The sequence below is a fragment of the Camponotus vicinus genome, unplaced genomic scaffold (assembly GCF_025532165.1).
Source record: "Camponotus vicinus isolate PSW18456_S1 unplaced genomic scaffold, iyCamVici1.0 SCAF_11, whole genome shotgun sequence".
Lineage (NCBI taxonomy): Eukaryota > Metazoa > Arthropoda > Insecta > Hymenoptera > Formicidae > Camponotus > Camponotus vicinus.
Window position 1 is genome coordinate 4,347,703 of NW_028141947.1, and position 22,413 is coordinate 4,370,115.

The window sequence follows — 22,413 nt, forward strand, 5'->3', positions numbered from 1 at the left end:
AATTTTAATTACATTATTCTTGCGATTGACTTAAATCTTCGCATCGTGAATGCAATAATTTCGAAAACGTAATAACGTATAACACATGCTTTTTAAAATAATAATTATTTATTATAATTAGAAATAGTTATTTATAATAAATAATTAATTTTTTAAGTATGTCATTATACGTTTCATGTTTTCTACCGCATTCGCAATGCGAAGGTTTTAGCCGATCGTTCGTTTTATCTCGCGTCAATCACGCGCCACGCGCAAGTCGTTTGTTAGATGTCGCGTGTCGCGTTTCTGGCAACATAACTCTTGTGGTCGCGCAGTCTCCGCGGTCCGTCGCTTCGCGTCGAGTTATGTGCTGTTTGCATTCGCGTTTCTTTGAAAGTAATTTTTGGTATCGATAAATCGATAGTGAGTGAATAAACAGTAAACTCGTTATCGCGTAATCTGTATTGTGTCAATCGAGTGTGAGACTAATAATCGAAAAAATTTCGATGTGTCGCGCATCTCTAGCAATCATAACCGTGCAGCAGATAACAACAATACATAGCATGAAGATTCGCTACGCTGCTACAAGGTGAGTGAGCAAGTGAGTAAGCAGGTGAATGAGTGAGTGAGTGACCGAGAGAGTGTGAGTGAGAGACTGAATGAGAGAGTGTATGAGTGTTGCGTGAAAGAGAGCGAGAAAAAAAGTGCGTGCGTGTGTATGAATGTCTGTCCCTCCTACCCTCCCTCTCTCCCTCTCTCAATCTTTCTCTCTCTCCCTCTCTCTCTCTCTCTCTCTCTCTCTTACGCACACACTCCGCCATACACACATCGCGTGTAGCAATCAGCTGATTGCAACGTCGGACGGCCGGCGATCCAGAACAACTTTTCATTATTAAAATAACGTTATTTTAAGGAACACGTATTTCTGACGTAATTCTAAGACATTTTCTTCTTTACCAAAATTTTATTTAAAGCATAAATTTATGTTGTAAGATAAAATAGTTAGCGACTCATGCGGTGGTAATCACCCGTCGGGCGGTCAGCTGCGCCCGCGCTCGCGGCACGCCGCGCCGCTCCTGCCTGCTTTCCGTACCCGACGCGTGATTTACTATTTTTGCTCATAATTCAAAAACTACGCTTCAAATCAAATTTTGGTAAAGGAAAAATTGTCTTAGGATGGTGTCAGGAATACGTCATTTTACAGACGGAAGGTTTTTCGGGATCGCCCTGTATAAATTCGCATTTGCATAAGTGTAATTTCGAAGCTTCGAAGCTTCGAAGTTAATTTCAAAATTCGAAGCTTCGAAGCTTCGAAAACACCTCAAACTTCGAAACTTCGAATTCTTTCGAATCTTTGAAGTTGTCAAAAGTAACAGCCCTACTTTCTAGCCTCTCGTGGCAGAAAGCAGTAATGCAACAAGACTAACGGGCGCCCGCTTTTTGTGAATGTTATACTTGCATATATACATATAGGGTGATTCAAAATAACCCTATTGTCCGTGAAATGACACATTCTTGAGTCAATTCTAAGGCGATTTTTCCTTTGGCAAAATTTCGTCCGACGCTTAGTTTTTGAATTATTAAAGGAAGTAATTAACTTATATCAGGTCGGATACAGGAGGCAGGCAAGGGTGGCGCGATTCACCGTCAGACGCGGGTGCTTACGCGGGGCGCCTGCTGCGATCATCTGATCGCTACATACACACACATGCGAATACATACATTCTCATTCTCTCTCTCTCTCTCTCTGCCTCTCTCTCTTTCTCTCTCTTCCTCCCTCACTCTCTCTCTCTCTCATTTGCTTACTCACTTGAAGTTAATATTACTCTTACTTAAATTATTATTTACTTTTTATTATTATACATTTTCACTTTAATTATTATTATTTTTTTATATTGTTTTTTTTTACGGGAGAGGGGAAAATGCATTTTATGCATACTCACAGGCCTGTCCGGTGAGTTATGTGGGACTCGAGTACCAAGTTGAATTACCAACTCGATACTTCCTACCAACTAAAAACCCTTCTCTTTCACGAATTTTCTCTAACACTGTTTATTTGACATCCCGAAGTCTGTTTTCACACAACACCAAAGAATAGTTATTATTACCTTGTTCGATGCATTGCTGTAATTTCTTGAGAAATGAATTTTTGGACAAATCGTACTTTCACTCAAATTGAACGTAGATATCACGTTCTAAGGGACAGAGATTCACTCTAAATAATTAATCGAAAGTTCTTTTTTGTTTTATAAACTGTATTCTTTTATAAACTTCAACATACGTAATCACATTCATTCACTCACTGAGATGAAAAATTTACTAATGACTCTATCACAAATCACTATCAATCACTGTCGAATAATCACTGTTGGCAATTAAAAACCACTCGAGTAAAGAAACACACGCGCACATACATTATTACACGACGCAACGACGCGACAACGCGACGATATTTACCCGGCGACAGCAAATAGTTTTTGGTTACGGTAAGTTACGGTAGGTTAAGGTACTAACAGCGCTGTCGAACGTGAACATGTGTTTGATTGAAAAATTAAGCCGACGGCACACAGTACGATTTTTCGTACTGGATTTGATAAGATTTAGTAAAATACTAAAAATGCACCAATCAGAATGCAGCATTTCTAATATTTTACTAAATCTTATCAAATCCAGTACGAAAAATTGTACCGTGTGCCGTAGGCTTAAGGGGGGAGAGTCATGTAAACGTACTTTTCTTTAAGATTTTTTTATAAAGAAATGGAAAAGTTTATTGAATTAACATAAAGCATATCTCAAAATATACGATGTAAAGTATATCGACAAATTTTTTTAGACTAAAATATTTCAAAATGGCGGCGCCACAGCTGCTGGAAGTCGGCACCTCAGATTTGCGCCGTGCAGCCTACAGGTCTCAAATCTCAACTAAAATCAAAAAATCAAATTTTTATCGCTAAAATACATTAATACGCTTTGCATGACGGAGAGAAAAAAAAAAAAATTAAAAATTCAGGACCATTTTGAAAAAAAAAATCACTTATTTTTGTATAAACAATCGGTAAAAAACAAAATAAATACTGTTATATTTGTTTTTTACCGATTGTTTATACAAAAATAAGTGATTTTTTTTTTCAAAATGGTCCTGAATTTTTAATTAATTAATTTTTTTTTTCTCTCCGTCATGCAAAGCGTATTAATGTATTTTAACGATAAAAATTTGATTTTTTGATTTTAGTTGAGATTTGAGACCTGTAGGCTGCACGGCGCAAATCTGAGGTGCCGACTTCCAGCAGCTGTGGCGCCGCCATTTTGAAATATTTTAGTCTAAAAAAATTTGTCGATATACTTTACATCGTATATTTTGAGATATGATTTATGTTAATTCAATAAACTTTTCCATTTCTTTATAAAAAAATCTTAAAAAACGTACGTTTACATGACTCTCCCCCCTTAATTTTTCAATCAAACACATGTTCACGTTCGACAGCGCTGTTAGTACCTTAACCTACCGTAACTTACCATAACCAAAAACTATTTGCTGTCGCCGGGTAAATATCGTCGCGTTGTCGCGTTGTCGCGTCGTTGCGTCGTGTAATAACGTATGTGCGCGTGTGTTTCTTTACTCGAGTGGTTTTTAATTGCCAACAGTGATTATTCGACAGTGATTGATAGTGATTTGTGATAGAGTCATTAGTAAATTTTTCATCTCAGTGAGTGAATGAATGTGATTACGTATGTTGAAGTTTATAAAAGAATACAGTTTATAAAATAAAAAAGAACTTTCGATTAATTATTTAGAGTGAATCTCTGTCCCTTAGAACGTGATATCTACGTTCAATTTGAGTGAAAGTACGATTTGTCGGAAAATTCATTTCTCAAGAAATTACAGTAATGCATCGAACAAGGTAATAATAACTATTCTTTGGTGTTGTGTGAAAACAGACTTCGGGATGTCAAATAAACAGTGTTAGAGAAAATTCGCGAAAGAGAGAGGTTTTTAGTGGGTAGGGAGTATCGAGTTGGTAATTCGACTTGGTACTCGAGTCCCATATACATAACTCACCGGACCGGCCTGTGAGTATGCATAAAATGCATTTTCCCTTCTCCCGTAAAAAAGAAACCAATATAAAAAAATAATAATTAAAGTGAAAATGTATAATAATAAAAAGTAAATAATAATTTAAGTAAGAGTAATAATAACTTCAAGTGAGTAAGCAAATGAGAGAGAGAGAGAGTGAGGGAGGAAGAGAGAGAAAGAGAGAGAGGCAGAGAGAGAGAGAGAGAGAGAGAATGAGAATGTATGTATTCGCATGTGTGTGTATGTAGCGATCAGATGATCGCAGCAGGCGCCCCGCGTAAGCACCCGCGTCTGACGGTGAATCGCGCCACCCTTGTCTGCCTCTTGTATCCGACCTGTTATAAGTTAATTACTTCCTTTAATAATTCAAAAACTAAGCGTCGGACGAAATTTTGCCAAAGGAAAAATCGCCTTAGAATTGACTCAAGAATGTGTCATTTCACGGACAATAGGGTTATTTTGAATCACCCTGTATGTGTATATATATGTTTAAATTATAGTTAAAATATAGTTAAAATTATATATGCGATTAAATAGTATATATTGATGAATAATAACAGTAAGATTATATAGATAATAGGGTGAACAAATCTATAATATGTAAGACACGGGTGCCTATTAAATTTGATAATTTGTTGCTTTCTCATATTATCAATACTTCATATATCATGTTAGCGAGGTAGAGAGGTAGTATGATGTCACTTTTGTTTTGATTATTTTTTAGCAACCATAATCATAGTTTCACCCATACAGCACAACAAGATTGCAGAAACAATGTTTTATCGCAATATTGCAACGTTGCATAAACGTTATAAAATGTTGCTGCAAGATTACAACAAGGTTGCAGCAACTGTAAAATGTCCTCTTTCAGAAATATTAATACGCAACGTTGTAACAATATTGCACTAAAATATATATGTAATATTACTTTAGAAATGTGTCAGTATACGATCGGATTGAATTTTTTGTGTCTAATATTTTTCGCGTGAATTTATGTACATTTTTCCTTTAGCAAACTATCCGCTGTTATTATCGGTCTTAAAACGCATTTCAAGCTGAAGCTAGAACAGCAATCACATAAAATTTAATTTATAATTGTACTATTTTAGATTTAGCTTGAGATTGCATTTTAAGACCGACAGTAACGGCGAGTTTGCTAAGGGAAAAGTAATGTATATAAATTCACGCGAAAAGTATTAGGCACAAAAAATTCAGTCCAATCATATATTGGCATATTTTCTATTTGATGATTGATATAATAGAATTTCCGAATAAATATTATTTTTTACATCAAATACAAATCTTCATTTATCTCTTTAGACACATAAAAAACTATATAAAAAATATATTTTATAAAAATGTGTATGTACATTTTGTTCGAAGTGTTCTTGCATCTTACAGCAGTTTCATCTCAAGAAGTTCGATGGTAAGAACTTTCAGCTATGGAAGTACCAAATGGAAATTATCTTTAGAGCCGAAACAGGCATGTTTGATCTAATGAACGGCGTCACAGCACGTCCAGCAGAAACGGACGTTGCGGCGAGAGCAGCATGGGATTCCTTAAATATAAAAGCAATGTTGCTTGTCTTATTGGGAATGGAGTATGAACAACTCCAGAGTAGTAGTTACATGTCAGACAGATCCGGAAATGTGGACTCGGCTGAAGGCAGCTCACGAGCAAAGATCGGCAGTGAACAAGGTAAGACTGATGGCAGAGAACGAGATGTTAGCGCTTACGTCTGTCGTAGTCATGGACATAAAGTAAGACAGAGAAAAACGTATACGTAAGTAGCATATATATTTTTCTCTGCCTTATTTTACGTCTATGACTACGACAGACGTAAGCGCTAACATCTCGTTCTCTGCCATCAGTCTAACGCTGAAACAAAGGTTTTTCAATTACAAGATGGCAGACACTGATTCAATCGCGCAGCATGTAAGTAAAGTTGAAGAGATAGCGCAAGCGCTGTCAGATGTTGGTGAGCCGGTAAAAGACGTCGACAAGATGGCGAAATTACTAGGAGGATTACCACCTAAATACAATGCATTCGTGACAGCCTGGAATTCTTACGATGAAACCAACCAGACGTTCGATAATTTGACAGCACGATTGTTGAAAAAAGAACAAAAACTAACACAATCGGAAAATATGGCAACAGCATTTGCGGCAATTAAAATTAAAAACAAGCAAGCAAGTTCGTCAAAACCGAAGAAGAATGAATCACAAAAGGATAAACGGAATATTGAGTGCTTCTATTGCAAGAAAAAGGGACATTACAAATCGGATTGTCGATTAAGAATAGCGAAGTAAAAGGAAAGTGAAGAAAAAGAAATTAAGTGAAGAAAAGAACCATCGAGCTCTATGTATTGAAACAAAGAATTTATTAGACACAAACAATGAATACGATTGGTTGGCTGACAGTGTCGCTTCAAAGCATATGTCGCATCGAGAAGAGTGGTTTACTGAAATAAAGAAAAGCATAAACGAGTGTACAGTCCAAATAGGAGATAATTCTCAGTTCTGAAGGTAGAAGGCTATAGTTCTATTTGCTTACATGCATGGGTTGACGGTAAGTGGGAGCCAAGAACTCTCGAGAATGTGCTATTTATTTCAGGATTAAAGAAAAATTTACTATCAATCGGTGCAATGACAAGTAAGAATTTAAAGGTAACGTTTGATGTTGATAAATTAGAGGTTCGTGGTTCAAGATTGATAGCCACTGATATAAAGCAAAAAAATGAGTGCTTCAGGATGCTGTTCAAGATGAAGACAACTCAAGAAGAAGCTAACATGCCAGTAGGAGCCCTGTTGTGGCATGAAAGAATGGGACATATTAACTTTCATTCACTGAAGAGCATGGCCGACAATGGACTTATACCAGGTCTCAAAATAAACAGTCCCGACACACTGTTTTGTGAAAACTGTCAATATGGAAAACTACATCGAAAACCATTTCAGAAGAAGACCCAAGAGAGAGCATTGAAGCTAGGTGAGTACGTGTACATGGATTTATGTGGGAAGATGACACATCTATCAACAGGTGATTCAAATTATTTCTTACTTCTCAAAAATGACAGTATATCATATCGGTCAGTGTACTTCATCAAGCATAAGAGCGATGCATTCGCAAAGTTTGCCGAATATAAAAAGCTAGTGGAAACACAAACAACAAACAAAATAAAGAAGGTGCATAGCGACAATGGTCTCGAATTCAGCAATGAACAATTTCGACAGTTCTTCAAGGACAACGGCATAATACATGAGTTCAGTGCTCCCTATACAGCCGAACAGAATGGAAGGATCGAGAGAGAAAATCGGTCAATTGTGGAAAATGCCAGAACAATGTTGATCACAGCAAATCTTCAACCAGAAAATTGGGCTGAAGCAATCAACACTAGTGTATACATTCTGAATCGGAAACCGCGCAGTCTGGACAAGAAGATTCCCTATGAGCTATGGACAAGAAAAGCAGTAGATCTCAGACATTTACACAAGTTTGGCGCCGATGTTTATGTACACATCCCGAAATAATTTCGAACTAAGTTTAGCAGTAAGGCGAAGAAAATGGTCCTAGTTGAATATGAAAACGACAGCAAAAACTATCACGTACTAGATACAACTACCGAAAAAATCACTATTACACGTGATGTCAGCTTCAATGAAAGTGTACACAGTGAGGAAGACAATAACAAGAAAATCGATAACACCTTCTCTGTATATTTCAATAACAAAAGAGCAGAGCCAGAAAACGAAGAATTAGAACAAGAGGATGAACCAGAGAATGAAGTGTTCGAGGATGCAGTAGCCGGACAAGACAACGAAGACATTCAAATAACGCAGAAACGAAGATTACGTGACAGGAGCAAACTACGTAGACCATCCCGTTATGATGAAGAATGCTACATAGCATGTTCAGCAGTACAACTATAGATGAACCACAAACATTCGAAGAAGCAATAGTTGGTGATAATGCCGAAAAATGGAAATAAGCAATGACAGAGAAGATAGAGTCACTCAGAGCAAATAATACATGGACTCTAGAAGAACTACCAGAAAACAGGCAAGCTATAGGAATACAAGTGGATATATCGAGTCAGGAGGAACATCGATGGATCTATTGAATGCTACAAGGCTCGGCTGTGCGTAAAAGGCTTTCTGCAAAGGAAACGTATTGACTACGGAGAAACCTTCTCGCCAGTAGTCAGATACGACTCAGTACGCATTTTACTAGCTCTTGCAACAATCAACGAATGGAAAATAAAGCAATTCGATGTAAAGGCATCTTTTTTGTATGGTGATCTGAAGGAAGAAGTGTTTATGAGACAGCCAGAAGAATTCAGTAGCAATAATCCAAATCTAGTATGCAGACTGAAAAAGAGCCTATATGGGCTGAAACAAGCTCCACGATGTTGGAACGAAAAATTCAGAAGTTTTCTCAACAAATTTAATTTCAAACAACTCGAATCAGATAGAAGCGTCTACAAGACAATATATGATAATGTTGTTGTTCATCTCGTTTTATATGTGGACGATGGACTCATCATGTCTGAAGAAGGAAAGGTAATCCAGAAGCCACTAAATGAACTCAGATCCATGGTGGAAATAAAAATCAGCGAACTCCAATGTTTCGTCGGATTGGAAATAAAATGGAATCGAAAGGAGAAAACAACATTTACAGTCAAAGAAGCTACATATCCAGAATTCTGAAGAGATTTAATATGGACAACTGCAGAGCGATTTCAGTTCCAGCAGATCCAAGTACATATCTAACAAGCAACGCAAAGTCAAGAAGACGAAGAGGTTGGAAAGAGCAAAACTCTTTATCGTGAAGCAGTGGGCAATTTAATGTTTGCAGCAATTATGTCACATCCAGACATCATATATGCAGTAGGTCAAGTCAGCAGATTCTTGAACAATCCACGAAAAACTCATTGGATAGCCGTTAAAAGAATCTTAAGATACCTGCAAGGAACTCAAGATGTCGATACAGCAAGAACTCTGACGAACTAAAAATGTACAGCAACGCAGACTTTGCAGAAGATGTCGAAACACGGAAATCTACATCAAGATATGTGAGTATGTTCGCAAACGCACCTGTAACGTGGTGCTCACAAAAACAAAAGTGTGTGGCACGCTCAACAACCGAAGCCGAATACATCGCCGCATCCAACGCAGCACAAGAAATCATGTGGCGGAGAACATTTCTCAAGGAGACTCGAGGAATAATAATGTCACCTACGAAGCTATTGATAGACAATCGAAGTGCCTTGAATCTTGTGGAAAATACGGAGCATCATAAATTCACAAAACATATAGATGTAAAATATCATTACATTCGTGAGCTTGCAGCAAGAGGAGAAATTAAAACAGTATATGTACCTTCTGATAAACAGTTAGCAGACTTTCTGACAAAACCATTGTCACGTCAAAAATTCAGCTCAAACTGCAAGTCATTGTCTATTGGCACAATTAAAAAGATTTTAACAAAAAATTAAATTAAAAATAGGAGTGTTAAGAAAAGAGTTTAATTTAGTTTCTTTTAGTTATGTTCTCTATGTGTCTCATTTAGATATTTTTCTTTCTATAATTATTTTAAGTTGGCACTAGGCAGAAGTTTTTTTTGTGCGGTTTGTAGCACTTACTTTTTACTCTCTCACTAACTTGTCTCATCTAAGTTCAATTATTCTTTGTACAATAAATGAAACTACAATCTGAAATAAGTTCTCTACGAAGGCTCACCTTTCCACAGTTAAATACAATCAAAGTTCAACAGATACAATTAGTCACAAGTACAATAAATTATATATTATTAATTTACAATTGAATTTGAACGAGAATTAGGTTTCCATTAATTTCTAATACATTATTGATATAGTATAAAAAAATTCTACGTTAAGTTTAAATCACAGTTAAACAGTTTTAGGTCGAATTTATGAAAACTTGACGTGTCTGGGTTCGGTATATTTCACAAACAAATATATCTCGCCGCTAGAAGGCTCCGTGGCGGAAAACTTACTCGCACTGAAAAACCACTTTCGAAGTGTATATAAAGCAAGCATGTTTGGAGAATTAGCTAAAGATAGAGAAAACATTGGGGAAACTGTTAAAAAAGATGTTAAGCTTCGATTTTACTTTCGGCGTATGCTACGAAAGTAAAATTGATTTCATATATGCACTGCCACCGGAAATATCAAACATCATAATGGCGATGTTAGACAGCAGATCTCTTCAGTACGCTGCGATGGTCAGTCGCAGCTGGAGACGCATATCGGAATACGAAAATCGAAGAAGACTGCGACAGATGAACAAGTCAAGACCAAGAAGGTATGCTGCGGTTAAGTCGAGGAAGAGAATGCTTCTCTTCGATTTAATCGGAAAAAATCAAAACAATACGGAGCGGATATATTGCCAAACACCAATGTATGCCGCTTCCAACGGAAAATGGAAAAATGCGGGACGAACACGTAAAATAAGAATATAATGGTAAAATGTAATCAAGTATTCGATTAAATCGTTCGTGAGAACAAAAATGTGACAAATATAGTCGATGTAGACACATGTAATTTATCATGTTGTTCTTAAATGATGTAGACACATGTAATTTATCATAATGTTCTTCTTAACCTTGATTATATATATTGCCTTTTACTTAATTACTAAAATAAGCATACATATTTATGTGTAATCTAACTTCTTTAATTTATTTCTCTATGTATGTATTTTCTTTAAGGTAATATACTGTAAGATTAAATGGGTGAGATCGAAATAAAGAGAGAGATAGGGGCAGAGGTGAGGAAGGAGATATTACGATTTGTAATTATTACGGAAATAAAATAGATTGATAATCATGTAAATGTGTTACGACCAGGAGACACGATTCTTTGCTTTCCCATGACACAGGCACACGCGCAAGGAGTCTTTAGGAATTATTAGCGTCAATAAAATCGCAACAGTATACTCGGTAGTGTTCCAATAATGTCAGCTATATACTTTCGACTCATAATATTCTAAAATTAGGGAGATCGTAGCATCCAGTCACGTCTAAGTTCACTTATAATATCAATGCACCAGAGCCTGAACGATTATAGTAAATTGATACCTAACCATCACGGAATCAACTTCACAGAATCTAAAGAACTGTAACATGTATCAAGAAGACGGGCGCTCTCCGGAAGGTGACTGGATGTATCGATGCCTGATCGTCGCGACATACAGTTTATCGCAGGCACAAGGGGGTGGTAAAAAAAAGTCAACTCATTGTTTTTAACAAATTTGTCGAGCACTTAATAAAAGGGATGGATTATTAGAACAAATGGCCATCAATACTGAGAATCCTGTCACCCTTTTGGAAGACGCTTTCTTCTTTTTGCGGACGAATCTAATAAAATTCTGATTTGTTACATCTTTCCTAAATATCCACAAGGTGAGGTAGAAAAGACTGAATAGAAATTCTAATGGGGGAGTTTCTATTTGTTGGATTCTTTCGAAATTTTACGCAAATCGTAAACCGAAAAACAGAAACGAAAATTTTTCGCGGGACACAACACTATTATTATCGATACGTTGTCAAGATATGTTCGATTATTCTCGTCTTCGCGATTTTTGCTCGACTGCCACTTTAATTTAAGTGTGACGCGGAACGGGGTGAAATCTATTCTCCTGCAGTGGCCCCATCTTCGCCGCATCGCCCAGTCTTTACAACAGCCCACAGAGCTGTTTGCCAAGCCTCACTCGATTGCTGCTGAATTCAACGCTGAAATCAACAACTAAATAGAGTGGGTCAAGTTATTTTTGGTCACTTTTCCTTATGCTTTCTAAATTGCCTCCCTTCTGGTAACTATTTTTACGTCATAATCAAACATAATCAACTAAACATTCAATTTCATAATGCCTAAAGTTTTACATTTTTTCTCTAGATATGTTTTGTTTGTGAAATAAACGACCCAGACACGCCAAGTTTTCATAAATTGGATCTAAAGACTACTCGTATTTATGCGATTTTATTTTACGTAGAACCTTTTTTATACTATATCAGAAATGTACTAGAAATTAAAGAAATCTTAATTCTCATACAGTTTCATTTACAAATAAATAGTACATACTTTATTGCACTTGTTCCTAATTGTATCGATCTCGTATCTATTTTTAAATATTTTTAGTTAGATTTTTTGTTATGTAAAATGGAAATTTTTTATCACATTATAAATGATGTACGCGCGCACTTAATATACGCTTGTTCAATTAATGCGCATCCGTGCCGTTAGAAGGCTCCGTGGCGGAAAACTTACTCGCACTGAAAAACCACTTTCGAAGTGTATATAAAGCAAGCATGTTTGGAGAATTAGCTAAAGATAGAGAAAATATGAAAACATTGGGCAAACTGTTAAAAAAGATGTTAAGCTTCGATTTTACTTTCGGCGTATGCGACGAAAGTAAAATTGATTTCATATATGCACTGCCACCGGAAATATCAAACATCATAATGGCGATGTTAGACAGCAGATCTCTTCAGTACGCTGCGATGGTCAGTCGCAGCTGGAGACGCATATCGGAATACGAAAATCGAAGAAGACTGCGACAGATGAACAAGTCAAGACCAAGAAGGTATGCTGCGGTTAAGTCGAGGAAGAGAATGCTTCTCTTCGATTTAATCGGAAAAAATCAAAACAATACGAAGCGGATATATTGCCAAACACCAATGTATGCCGTTTTTAACGGAAAATGGAAAAATGCGGGACGAACACGTAATATAAGAATATAATGGTAAAATGTAATCAAGTATTCGATTAAATCGTTCGTGAGAACAAAAATGCGACAAATATAGTCGATGTAGACAAATGTAATTTATCATGTTGTTCTTAGATGATGTAGACAAATGTAATTTATCATATTGTTCTTCGTAACCTTGATTATATATATTGCCTTTTACTTAATTACTAAAATAAACATACATATTTATGTGTAATCTAACTTCTTTAATTTATTTCTTTATGTACGTATTTTCTTTAAGGTAATAAACTGTAAGATTAAATGGGTGAGATCGAGATAAAGAGAGAGATAGGGGCAAAGGTGAGGAGGGAGATATTACGATTCGTAATTATTACGGAAATAAAATAGATAGATAATCATGTAAATGTGTTACGACCAGGGGACACGATTCTTTGCTTTCCCATGACACAGGCACACGCGCAAGGAGTCTTTAGGAATTATAAACGTCAATAAAATCGCAACAGTATTGTACGTCCAGGCCCGAGGAATGATGGGCCGAAGGAAGGACACTTGTGTCCCGAGAACAGGTGCTTTAAGGGCAGATGTCTCGGGTCGAGCGAGCTTGCGGGAGATCCAACGATAGGTCAACGACCGCAAGGGTCGATCTTACGCTATTTCTGGTCCAAATGACCGCTCGACGGTCCTCTTTTTGGTAAAGGAATTTAATCCTTTTTACCCGGGACGGGACCAATTGCGATTCAGGAGCGTGGGAGAGATGATGGATCGATTAAGTTGAACGCGGAAGAATAAATTTAAATGAATTTATTATACATTATAAAGAAAGGTTATATAAAAATTTTTATCATAAATCGATACGGTCTAGTACATGATTCTGTATCAATATTAAATGAGTATGTGTATGTACACGTGAGTGTGTGTGTGTATGCGAGACGAAGAGGATCTAATCAAAATCAGGAGGATACCTTTCCCGGAAGTATTCTATGGGGAAGGCTATGGGCTTATCGGTAAAAAGGGGTGAAACAGGGGATGGAAATATCGGGAGGAGCGGTGCGGAAAAAAGCCTTAAGGCTGGGAATGTGTATGGAGCCAGGTCCCAAGGTGAAATGACCTGGAGAAATGGGATCTGTGTATTCAGGGTAGGTTAAGGAGAGAATTGTTGCGACAGTTCGATCGCTAAGATCGATCCAGGAGAAAATAGGGGGACGAAGAGCGGGAGGAGAAGAGATGAGAATCGGGAGCTGGTTCGTGGGGTGAAGAAGGAAAGGACGACAATGGCGGAAATTCGGGCGGATGGTCGGGTTCCGTGTCGTACACGGGAGAGTAGCTAGGAGCAAGGGTTCCAGGAGACAGATACGGGGAGTAATTGGGAGGAGAGATTTGAGGGGACAAATATGAGGAGTCTCGCGTATCTTCTTGGATGTTACTCAAGAAGATTCGAGTGATAGGAAGATTCGTATTTATTTCGTTTAAATCTAATGTAAAAGAAGGGTCAGCCACAGCCCGAGCCAGTAGTCTGCGGGTTCGGCGATTGCGACGGTATCGGAGTCGCTTTGCTTTGGCTTCAGTGGATTTTTTCGAAGCGGGTTCCACTAGGGAAGCGACTATAATAAGTAAAGAGAAGAAAACGGAGGAAGTGCGTAAATAAAAGAAAAGACTTACTATTTGTTTCAGAGAACGCGATTGCGGTTAGCGCTAGCTGGTGGTGTCTGTTGCTGGGCCTCTTGTCGTCGAGAATGACAGGATACTTGCACTGTTATTTAGCAAACACGCACAGACTCGATGGAGTTACTGACTGTTTTTTTTAATACAATTAATCCCGAGATTTTCGAGAATAGTAATTTAGTAATGCAAAGAATGCTGAGATGCTGAATGAATAGCCGATTAACTGAATAACTGATTAATCAAGACTTAAGAATGAAAAATACTTGAGAATGCTGATTTGTTCGAAGTTCGCGCTTATATATCGTTTTTGGACCCTCTTCTAGAGTGAGGAGCTAGGGAAGTTAACGAATAGAAACTCTCATTAGATTTCCATCGTCTCTTCCCTGCCCCCTCTTATGAGCGTTTAGAACAAATGTAACAAATCGGAATTTTATTACATTCGTTCGCGAATAGGAGAGCATCTTCCAAAACGGGGAGACCTAGGATTCTCAGTATCGGAGATGGTAGTAATTTATGTCTTGCAGGATGCGTCTGCTAAAGACAAGGGATGACTTTTACTACCCCCTTGAAATTAAGATGGGTACGTGTGTCGCGTCGCGACATCCGGTCACTCGCGTTTTCATGAATAGTTTCTTTTATTTTCTATAGCTTCTTTAGATTTTATGAGTTTTCAAGTGATAGGAAAATATCAAATTCAGGTGACTGGCTGGCGCCTTGACTGTGACCGGATGCTACTCTTTATGATTTTATAGCCTGTTAATATCTGGCTGTCGTTTTTGGAGCACTTACTGAGAATCCTATTCCAATTTAACTGACATTAACGATTTTTTGGAAGTCATGCACGTGTGCGCCAATTATGGGAAAGAAAAGAGTCGTGAAGTCCCTTGGACGTAACAGAATACTCGATACTGTTCCAATAATGTCAGTTAAATGCTTTCGACTCATAATATTCTAAAATTAGGGAGATCGTAGCATCCAATCACGTCTAAGTTCACGTCTAATATCAATGCACCAGAACCTGAACAGTTCTAGTAAATTGATCTTTCTTTTACATGGGGAAATGTCCTAGAGTATAGCGGGGTTTATGCAGGACTACGAAAGTCCTCTCGATTCTCCGCTATAACTCCATGTTTGCCTCTATCGCGCATGATTATGGTCCACGGAATCGCTTGCGCATTCGGCCGCGAAGCACGCAAGATCCCTCTCATGTGTAAATAGAGTATTCCCTGTCTCTTGTTGGGGTATTAAACCACCCCATTTCCTGAACAAGTATGGCGACTAGACGCGGCCGCGCTATCTCGTCGCTCCTCCGGGTTGGACAGTATGTATGAGAACGTCTGAAGCAGAATGTCACTCGCAGTCCCTAACCGAGAGTTATTTAACTCTTCTCGACTCGCCACTGGAAGAAGTGCGAGCGTAAATTCCCCTGCAGGAGACATTAGTATAACCGGACATACTCCTAGCGCTTTCCTTCCTGCTGCGGATGGGAGCGGAAAACGGTTTGTCCTCACGCACCACCATGACGTGACCTCCTTTCGCGAGATTACGTCCTCGCAGAAGAAGACCATGGCGCCCCAGGCATTCTCGCTCCCAACCTGGGCCTTGACTGCGGCCGGGAACAAGAGATCATCACCGACGATTTGTCCGAGAACACGGCGCTGCACATCCCAGGACATATCTCTAGGATATTCTGAACGTGTCCCTCACCTTCGCACAATGGTAACATTTTGTTTTTATTTCGTACTTTGCCTTCTCGTGCAGGTACTCACTAAAGGAGCCATGCCCGGAGCACCTGTACTAAGAGATACTCCACTATGCCGCCGATCCACCCAGTCCTTCAAGACCGGGCGGATGACCCCGACAACTCGGAGGCCGGCATTAGCCAGTCTCGCCTTCCATTTTAATATTGCTAGCTGCCGGGCCTGGTGCCTAGCAACTTCTGCCACTTGCGGTGTTGGGACAACACCCCATTGGCGGAGAACGGCACGCCACTCGTATAGAGAGCGTACATTTCCGCCAGCAGGTCCCATGGAATGGACTCCGACACACACCGCTAGGGCCGCCTCGTAGGAAGTGGTCCTATACCCCCGTGTGATCCTGATCGCCAGCCTCCGCTGCAGGCCAAGCAGCACGGGTGTACTGCCTCGGCTGATCATCAAATCTTTGGAGCACATGGGTGCCCCTTAGAGTGGCCTTCACTTGGACACAGTACAATTGGACACAGTGCATTTGGACACAATCATTTTGGACACAGTAGCTTTTGAATACAGAAGAAAATTCATTTGGACACCGTTCAGTTGCACACCGCTCAGTTGCACAGCGCTCAGTTGAAAAAATATAATCAGCTATTTTATTGCGTTTCATGATTGTAAATATTTATATGTTTGTAGTATGAGTGCTGGCGGATAGGGGGTACAGGGCAGAGCCCCATCTTTCATAAAGCTAACATCTATTATAAAAGCAAATATATATACTAAAAATACCGAAAAGATTAACAAAACCTATACGCAAGGTAGGACGCTTTCATTAGCGATTCATAATACACTCTACCTTACGTAAGGGCCTCGCTAATCTTTTCAGTATCTATCATTTTTAGTATAATGTAGACTCATCAAGTATTTAGTAAGGCGAAGATTTATGCAATAAAATTCTAAAAAATTAAATATGCAGCAAAAATCTAATCACATTAATAAAATCACATTTCTAATTTTTTCAAGTAAACCGTTCGCCTTTGTAACATATCCAAGCAAACAGTGTGCAACTTAACGGTGTGCAACTGAGCGGTGTGCAACTGAACGGTGTGTAACTGAACGGTGTGCAACTGAAAAGTGTGCAACTTAGCGGTGTGCAACTGAGCGGTGTGCAACTGAACGGTGTGCATTTTTATGTGTTCAACTGAATAGTGTCCAAATGAATTTTCTTCTGCGTCCAAAATTATTGTGTTCAAATGCACTGTGTCCAATTGAACCATGTGCAAAGTTTCGTGTCTATTTGCACCGTGTCCATTTGCATTGTGTTCAATTGTACTGTGTCCAAGTGAAGGCCACTCGTATATTTTATGTAAAATCCTTTTCAATACCGAAAGGCAAGAAATAAATAAATCTATCTATCTAATCCCGCGAGTGCTATCTGCGACTATACTATGAAACTCTACTAAATCTAAAATTATGTATTTATAAATGTTGACAAAAAATCAAATGTCGCAAAGAAAAAGACGCTGTATAAAGAATATAATAAGAGAGAATCGCGCAACGTAAAAATAGGAAGTTATCCTTGCAAATGTGCTTTACTGGAAATGTTGCAATAAAAGAGAGTTTAGAAAGCGCTTTAAGTGCACAGCCACAACACTAGCTCAGAATTTTTGCATGTCCAAATATCCAAAGAATAATGAATTGTGATGCAATACACATAGAAAGTAAATCAAAACTGTTGAAATGTAAAAGTTATAATTTTTTGTAACAGTAATATGTAAATAGTATTCCTGTAACATAAATAATTTTCTAACAGGAAATTATATTTCCTACATTTTAACCGACTATTTTATTATTATTCTTCCTATTTTTTGTTATATATTTTTTGTTCGAAACGATTAAATAGTATTATGCGTGCAAATTATTTAAATTCAAATTATTTGCTAAATTTATTTTCCTTTAAAGAATTAATAAAATAATTTAATAATCAAGAAGATTTCGTTCGGAAAATTTGAGATTTTTCTATTTGACAAGAGAAATGTTAACTGCTTCTCAAATCCAGTTTTTTTATAGAAGAAAACATATGTACATATAAACATATTGTTATGCATGTACATATGTACATATAAACGTATTGTTACGCCCGGGGCGAGGGACTTTGAGATTTATCGAAGCGCGAATTAGCGGACTACCGGCACTCGCGGATCACGTTAAATAAATTAACACTTTTAAGGATAACAAGGAACTTTAATACGAACACAGAACACACACATAACAGATTAACACAACGGATTAATAACACAATAAAGGCTCGTAAGAAAACGCGTTTAGCTTAACAACTCGGCTCAGACTCAGCTGAGTATCATTGTTTATCAACATTCTTCTTGTCAACGGGATCCGGACAACGGCAGGGCCGTAACGACTCGGGCGCGCGCATAACACTGCCCCTCCTCTTCAAGATTGTCGTCCCGACAATCAGCAAGGGGCTTCATGACTAATCCTCGCGGACTTCCAGGGACCCCAAACGATATCCTGCTCTCCCTGAGCTGCTGCTACAGGTTACCGAGCATCGCTCCGACCAGGCCCCAATCCACTGGGCAGACTCCCATTCGACTCCTTCCAGAGAGTTGGCCAATCCCTCAAGAGCCGACTCCAAGGCAGCCTCCCATTCTTTTAGTCTTCTTCTTTGTGTTCGGCGCAAGTCTATTCTTCTGTCCTTATCTTCCCGTTGCCTTTCTTCGGACAAGAGGGGGGTATTCACCGTGAATCCATCGTCCTAAAGGACTCCCCAAGTCCCTACCTCGGCATTCGCCCTCCGACCTACGGGAAAACCACGGTTCAAAAACCGTGTGCGAGGCAGTCTTCTATTAAGGGGGGAAGACCCTCCAGACAACAGGTTTTTCAATAATTTTTTACAAAAAACTGAGAGTATTTATTACATTGAATGAAATTACATATTGACATTGATGTTCAAATGTATACACACAAATTTTTTTATAAGAAAAAAAAACAAAATGGCGGCGCTACAGCTGCTCAAACTTGGCTCCTTCAATTTGCGCTGTGGAATGCCCAGCCCCTTGTAGTCAACTGAAATCAACCAATCAAAAGTTTTTCATTAAAATAAGTTATTTCGCTTTGTATGTACCTATTTTTAACGAAAAAAAAAAATGAAAATTTGAACACAAAAAGAAAAAAATTACACTTTTTTTTTATAAACAAATTGTTAAAAACAATATTTTTAGTAATAATTATTACTAAAAATATTGTTTTTAACAATTTTTTAGTAATAATTATTACTAAAAATATTGTTTTTAACAAATTTTTAGTAATAATTATTACTAAAAATATTGTTTTTAACAATTTGTTTATAAAAAAAAGTGTAATTTTTTTCTTTTTGTGTTCAAATTTTCATTTTTTTTTTTCGTTAAAAATAGGTACATACAAAGCGAAATAACTTATTTTAATGAAAAACTTTTGATTGGTTGATTTCAGTTGACTACAAGGGGCTGGGCATTCCACAGCGCAAATTGAAGGAGCCAAGTTTGAGCAGCTGTAGCGCCGCCATTTTGTTTCTTTTTCTTATAAAAAAATTTGTATGTATACATTTGAACATCAATGTCAATATGTAATTTCATTCAATGTAATAAATACTCTCAGTTTTTTGTAAAAAATTATTGAAAAACCTGTTGTCTGGAGGGTCTTCCCCCCTTAAGATCTCCTCTTCAAATGTTTATCACAGTAGACCACTCCGACACGTCTCCAAAATTTCTTTCCTTTACAACAAAAACAATAAAGCGAGTAACAAGTACTAAACTTTTCCATCCATAACTTTCTCCCCTCGAGCCTTGGATGTAGAACCATTCCCTAATAAAAATAATTTGGTTGTCCATCCCACAATACTTCGAGGATATCTCTACCAATAACAATTCACTCAAAGAAACAATTGGAACCAATACAACCATCATTAAAACAAACATCGAAAGTCACGAATATTGCCATCCAGGCATTCTAATGAAAGAATTATCCCCTGTTCAAGATACATCCGAGCCCGCTTTAATTCCAAACACGTCAGCTCATTCTTTTAAAGAAATTTTTTTAAAGGAAACATTTTTAATGTTTTTTTAAAACAAATTACGCGTGCGGATCTGACTGTGCGATTTAGCTGCATTTCTTTTTAATATTGGAGCGACTTAGCTGTGTGAAGGCTGAGACTGGCTCCCTCGCAGAAGCTGCAACTCCTCGTTGTGCCGGCGAAGCATTGCAGTGATTTCCTCGCGCATTCGCCGCATCTCAAGCAACATAGTCTTTAGAGCTATCGACTCCGTCGCTGCCGATTCCATCGCTCTCGATTCCGATGGCGATTCCGATAATTTTCGCCTTCTCCTTTTCGCAGTTATCGTTGCCATCACTTTCGCTCTCTCTATCCCGAACGAGCCCCCAAAATGTTACGCCCGGGGCGAGGGACTTCGAGATTTATCGAAGCGGACTACCGGCACTCGCGGATCGCGTTAAATTAATTAACACTTTTAAGGATAACAAGGAACTTTAATACGAACACAGAACACACACATAACAGATTAACACAACGGATTAATAACACAATAAAGGCTCGTTAGAAAACGCGTCCGTTTAGCTTGACAGCTCGGCTCAGACTCAGCTGACTATCATTGTTTATCAATATTCTTCTTGTCAACGGGATCCGGACAACGGCAGGGCCGTAACGACTCGGGCGCGCGCGTAACAATATAACAATAACAAGATAAACGTTGCAATAAGCCATACAAGCATGCACGATCACCTTTGCAATTAGCCGATCGAAAAATGGTTCGCGCATGGCAAATATGATTTTTCGCACATCAGATCTCGTTAGTGGCCTACAATGCGCTCCGGCCTGAGGACGTGTGTGAACTTAGCATTCGACATTTACAAAATAGAAATTTAATATAAGCATTCGATTAAATATTGTTTACTCGTTTGTACTGCTTTTTGTTTCGTTTGTATCTTAAAGGTGTGAAAGTTATAAGGAATTGAAAAATCACCAGCACTCCATTTTAAGATACAATTTTTAAAATGTTATTCGATTAAGCATCGTTTCTACTTGTTTATATAGTTTTTCGTATCGTTTGTACTCTCCGGAATGGAAACATTGAAAATTCCCCTAAGAGATAATTTTATTACTTTTAAAGATTTTCCAAATCAGAAAGCAGATGCTGCTTCGTAATCGTTTATCAGTTTACCAGTTTCTATTGTTTTTCATTTCTATTATTTAAGGCGGTACGCCACCTTGACAGGTTCAAAAAAATGGAAAATTTTTTTTTGCTTTATTTTAATGTTTGAAGTGTCTGAAATGTTGGGCCAAAAGGATTTTTCAGGATACAAAGTTTTTACAAAGTTACAGCACTTTGAAGGATCGCGCGTCCGCGCAGGTAGAAAGCTGCAAGCGGAAGGGGTAAATCTTTACTTTAACTTACCCACCTCTAATGACTTTGACCTTGACATATGTTGTCAAGGTCACTACCCTGAGTGACCTCCAAAAAGTTTTAGCCGTCGGTCACAATTTATTAAAAAGTTAGAAACAAATAGTTTCATGAATTTCACGTAATTTTCGAACATATTACGTACTTAATGAAATGTATTTATAAGAAATATACGTTTATTTAATTATTTTTTATTTTTAATAACAAATTTAATAAATTATTTAGGCAAAATAAAAAAAAATCAAAACAACAGTATCTCTATCACAAGTGAAATAAGTAAGCTAAATCAGAAATATATAAGCATGTTATTACACAGTGCTTCGCAGTATATCAAACATTCAGTATATTCAAAGTTGTCAAATAGTGAACATGTTGCTTATGAAAAAATTACAAACCCATGAGAGGTCCATCAGAAACGTGTGTGTACACACACAAGACGCACACACACACACACACGCGGGAGGTGCAAGGGGGCCTTCGGCCCCCCCTCCCGCACCACCCCGCCAGTAGGCAAGGTGGACCTCGTTTTACAATTTACAATTTACGTTTACAATTTACAACATCTGTCCATTGTAGCAAAGCAACGGGGGGTGGTGCGGGAGGGGCCGAAGGCCTTCTTGCACCCCCCGCGCGCGCGCGCGCGTGTGTGTGTGTGTGTGCGTGTGTGTATATGTACACATACATTTCTGATGGACCTCTCATGGGTTTGTAATTTTCTATGCTAAGCGATGTATCCATTGTATCCATATAATTCGTCAAACTTTATTTGTTTATAACTTTATAATAAACAATGACCGA

General features: G+C 38.1%; 1 protein-coding gene across 1 annotated transcript; it reads right to left on the bottom strand.

Moving 5' to 3' along the window:
* Positions 1 to 15,821: 15,821 nt before the first annotated feature.
* On the bottom strand, positions 15,822 to 16,621 carry LOC145961811 (uncharacterized). Its single transcript, XM_083082273.1, has 3 exons — positions 16,217 to 16,621; positions 15,963 to 16,105; positions 15,822 to 15,873 (listed from the first exon to the last, which is right to left on the bottom strand). The coding sequence occupies exons 1-3, from the start codon at positions 16,619 to 16,621 to the stop codon at positions 15,822 to 15,824; spliced, it is 600 nt and encodes a 199-aa protein (XP_082938399.1).
* Positions 16,622 to 22,413: the final 5,792 nt, after the last annotated feature.

Excerpts from the sequence above, each read along its gene's own strand:
- LOC145961811 (XM_083082273.1), bottom strand. The coding sequence starts at position 16,621 with ATGTGCTCCAAAGATTTGATGATCAGCCGAGGCAGTACACCCGTGCTG. Across the intron at positions 16,106-16,216 it reads CTCCGGGCATGGCTCCTTTA|CGCCGTGTTCTCGGACAAAT; the intron begins GTGAGTACCTGC and ends TGGGATGTGCAG. Across the intron at positions 15,874-15,962 it reads AAGGAGGTCACGTCATGGTG|GGGAATTTACGCTCGCACTT; the intron begins GTGCGTGAGGAC and ends TGTCTCCTGCAG.